The 4,247-nt window shown below is 43.0% G+C and overlaps 1 protein-coding gene across 3 annotated transcripts in view; it reads left to right on the forward strand.

The window, feature by feature from the left end:
* Positions 1 to 3,493, forward strand: part of drp2 (dystrophin related protein 2) — a 230,864-nt gene extending 227,371 nt beyond the window's left edge. For all 3 annotated transcript variants that reach the window (XM_014004492.1, XM_014004500.1, XM_014004509.1), the window contains 3 exons: positions 1,660 to 1,777; positions 1,871 to 1,957; positions 3,209 to 3,493. In XM_014004492.1, the coding sequence (XP_013859946.1) occupies positions 1,660 to 1,777; positions 1,871 to 1,957; positions 3,209 to 3,228 (225 nt within the window). In that variant the 3' untranslated portion in view covers positions 3,229 to 3,493. The remainder of the gene's footprint in view (positions 1 to 1,659; positions 1,778 to 1,870; positions 1,958 to 3,208) is intronic.
* Positions 3,494 to 4,247: the final 754 nt, after the last annotated feature.

The following is a 4,247-nucleotide window of genomic DNA, read 5'->3' on the forward strand; positions in this document are numbered from 1 at the left end:
CATCAGCACCATCTCAAAACCACACAAGCACATTCACATCAATACTATTTCCCTATTTTTCTCCATGCGCTTTCCTTTCCTTTTTTCATTCGATCAAATGATCAATGATGATTCTATGATCAGGAGAGATTAAAATTATATTCAAATCAAATTTACACTTTATTTATGGTCATCACAAACACACACATGCTTTTTCTTTATTCAACTTAAAGCTTCATTAACAAGTCAAGTCATTATAATCTAGTTCACACTTATTGTCCACTTGATGGCGCAGTAGAGCAAATGAAGCATCGACGATGCTGCGACTAGTGTGTCGACCAGTTGGATGGAAAGCTTCAGTGCATCATGAAGCTTCATCTCACCATCACTAATAATATTTAGTGTCAATGTCTCAGCTCATTGATCATGTGAGATATTTTCAGAGGGTGGGCACAGCCAATCAAAACGTTAGCTTTGTTAGCTCATAATCCGCTAACTAAAAATAGAGCTTAACTAACTTCATTAAACTGCTAAATATGTCCAAAGGAATCAGCAGAACAGCTAATCGCTAACCGCTAAGACTGTCTACACAAACCTGTTGATGTTAGCTTGTTAGTTAGCTGTTAGCAGGCTTAAAGTTGGCAAAACCTAATTTAGCAGAAGCTAACTGGTTCGCTAACAGTTTTCTGTAGTAAAAAAAWATATAAGCTAATCCACTAAATGAAAGATGAGCTCAGCTATTAGCTGATTAGCAGAACATTAAATCTAACAGGTGTGAGATCACTTCCTGTCGTCATGTTGAACAGCCGCTGGGTTTTAAAGCTGTGCTTCAGTCTTCAGCAGTGTGTGTGGTTTTTAAGTCAGGGGCATTGAGGCTAAAATTATCAAATTTAAATTCAGCTGCTTTTCATTGCTTGAATAACTGTCGATACGACTATAAAGTAATTCCCAAACAAAAAGACAAAAACTGAACAGATTTAAATTTAAAAAACGGGTACAAAGAAGAAAAGGCTGAAAGCTTTGATGCTAAAGGATTTACTGCAGGGAGGTTTAACAACTGGATAGGAGGGGAAAGCTGCTGCGCTGTTATTGTTGTGATCTTATTGGAAATAACTGTAAACGATGAGGWGGGAGCAGAGTGATGAAGAGGAGAAGGTCCCAGGAATCTGCCTGGAAAACGAAAGTTGAAAGGAAAAGAGAATATTTTCGGTGCGTTGCGTTACAGCTGGAGTTATTTTCTCAGTGGAACAACATCGCAGCTTCGTTTCTTCTAAAAAAATAAAATCTGGTAAAACGTAATCTGAGGTGTAGGAATCTTTTATTTTCTCCTCCAGTCTCTGCTGCCTCTGAAATGACTCACCTCCAGAGTCATGCTACGGTGCTGCTCACAACAAAAATATGCTTGTTGTGTTTTATATTCCTGAAATACATTATGCATCTGAAGCTTTCATCCATTTCTGACACGTTTCTGCAGAGATTTTCCAGTTTCCCCTCTTTAATTTGCCCATCAGTTCTCAGGAGTGTGTTACAGCTTTTGAGTAAAACAGCTTTTTTTTTGTTCAAAGGGACAATAAAACTTCACTTTTATTTTTATTTCTAAAGCTTAATAAGTGYGGTCTGAAGTAAAAGTGTTTTTAGGAGTTATTGCGGTTGAGTGATGATGTGTGGATATTTCATCAGCCCAAAGATGATTCGGAGGCCAACGGATCAGAGCTCTCCACGCTGTCCTCTCCTGTGTCTGGAGGGGGTCGCCACGGGGAGCCGGCGAGCCGGGAGACCACCGACACCGAAGCAGCAGGTGAGCGAAGTGCCGCCGGGCTCCAGACGTGAACCCGCGCGCTCCTCCCTTCACCTCCGTATTAATAAGGAGGTTTCTCCCTCTGCGTGTCAGGGGACGATCTGGAGCACGAGCAGGACACGGTGCTGCAGCTCCAAGAGGTCATCGAGCAGCTGAGGAACGTCTTCCCTTCAGAACCGGGTGAGTAGAGACCGGAACGACACACATCTGTGCTGCTCCAGCTTGCCAGCACTTCAGAGACTTTCCTTTTTCCCCACGGCCTCCGGGAGAGCGTGAGCGATGGAGAGGAGAGCAGATATGTACCGCTGCGGGTCGATAGATCTGAGTGGGGGATGGGGGGGTTAAATGGTGCGAAGGAGGAGGGAGATAAAAGTGACACCCAGACAAACACACAGATTATAACTGTCACAAACTTTATAAACACATGAAAACATGAAGTTTAGTAAACTGAACGACAGGCTTTATCATAATCAACCTTTTTCAATTGGAGCAGAAGTCAAACTCAAGGCCCGAGGGCCAAATCTGGCCCTCGTTAACATTTTATCTGTCTTCAAATTCATACATGTCAACTTGTATGAATTGTCCATAAATTACACAATTTTACAGAGGTGTACAGAAATCTCACRGATTTTTCCAAAAACTCAGCTTCAAGTTTACAACACGTCTCAATAATAATTAAATAAAAATAAATAATCATCTTCCAACTAAAAATGTCTGATTTTTCAGGGTCAAGATAAACGTCTGTAGGGGTTCACATGTATACAAAGGTTATACTAAGGATACGATGTTTCTCTATTTCACATTGATTCAAATCAATTCACAAGTCTGCGATCGATTTGATATTGATCCACATGGAGCATCGGATCGATGTTTTCATTTTGTCTTGATGTAATTGAATCATTAATCGTTTAATTTAATCAATGTRTTGTTCCACCCCTAGCTRTAGTTAAAGCGTTCATGTGCAGCATGAGATGTGACGACAGGTTTAGGCTCCATATCTGTAGAGTTAATTAGTCATTTCTGTGTTGGTGAATGTTGATCAGCTGTGGCAGCCATCTTGGAATTGCTTCCAAAGAGAATCAGTTCGTGCACATCTAATGAAGATTTCCTGAAAGTTTCAGTAAGGTCCACTGCTTTCAGAGATATTTTGCTAACAGACAGACAGAGTTGACTCCTAATGGCAACATTTTTAAATGAATCCAGAGCTGAGTGATGATTTTTGTGTTTTTTTTAACATCAGCCATCTTGAACGAGGTGGATTCCCAAATCAGTTTTGGATGATCTTGTGTCCTGTTCTTTTTATCCAACTTTTGGTTCAAGAGATATTTTGCTAACGAGACACAAACACATTTGCCTCCGTCATTTTCTTGGTCTACATGTGCTCCCAAACTTGTAAAATCGTTCTTGTTTCCTTTCCTTTCCTAATTTCAGGCACCACCTCACACATCTGACCCCAGAGCGGGACTCGAGGAGCAGAATGACGTCCTGAAAGGTTGCCTGAGAGCTGAGGGGAGGAGCCGAGGTCAGGCAGCACTGCGCCGGGACGCTGTGACCGCAGCAGCAGCAGCAGCAGCAGCAGCTTGGACCCTGAGAACTAACGCTGTGCACTAAAAAGCATTTCTCATGCAAACTGCTAGAGGCTCACACTGACGCCCCTTTGGTCCGGCTGTGCTTCACAGCTCCACGTTCACAAGCAAAAAAAACATATTTCAAGAARRAAAAAAAGAAAACCGTTGTTAGCAGGAAGTCAGAGACGCCCGGCCAAGACACTGTGCTTACCAGTTTCTGTGTAGTCCATCAGAGGTGTGGAGCTTTACGACACTTCAGAGCACAAATTCCACGAGAAGAACTTGAAAAAAGCTAAACAGGAAGTGACTCACGTATCTCTTTTATTTTAACGTCTGCGTTTCGTTTCTTCCTTTGTTTGTTTTTGAGTTTTAAGATCCAGTTTGTGCCGACTGGTTGCATCTGTGAGGAGAATCCCCCCCGTCCAAAAAAAACGAGCTCCTTTCCACGGCGAGATGGACGTTAAACCCACGCTTTACTTACGACAGCCCGAAGTGCCCGCTAGCATCGCGCCTGCGTTCACACACGCCGTGTTTCCCGCTCGTCACACCGCTCTCGTCGCTTCGCTTTCATTTTCACGCGTTTATGCTGCTGTACATGCACTCCATGTACAATCCACCATCCTGCATCCTGCACAGAAACACACAGACTCCTCCTGCGTGATTGTTAGGATGCTGTGCTGCGGCACGAAAACCTGCTCCTCCTTTCAGCAGAACACAGATCTGTTTATTTTCTCCTTTGAATTCAGACAAGCTGTCTGCTCCGCCACTGGATTTGTGTCTTGTTGACGAAATATATGCCGATAAATAACAGCGTGCAGGCCTCCTCCCTGAGGTCTGATTGTTCTCCTGCTGTTTGAGGAGAAATTGACAGAAGGAGCTTCAGGCCGACTCCCCACCTCCTC

Source organism: Austrofundulus limnaeus, unplaced genomic scaffold (genome assembly GCF_001266775.1).
Source record: "Austrofundulus limnaeus strain Quisiro unplaced genomic scaffold, Austrofundulus_limnaeus-1.0 Scaffold1, whole genome shotgun sequence".
Classification (NCBI taxonomy): Eukaryota; Metazoa; Chordata; class Actinopteri; order Cyprinodontiformes; family Rivulidae; genus Austrofundulus; species Austrofundulus limnaeus.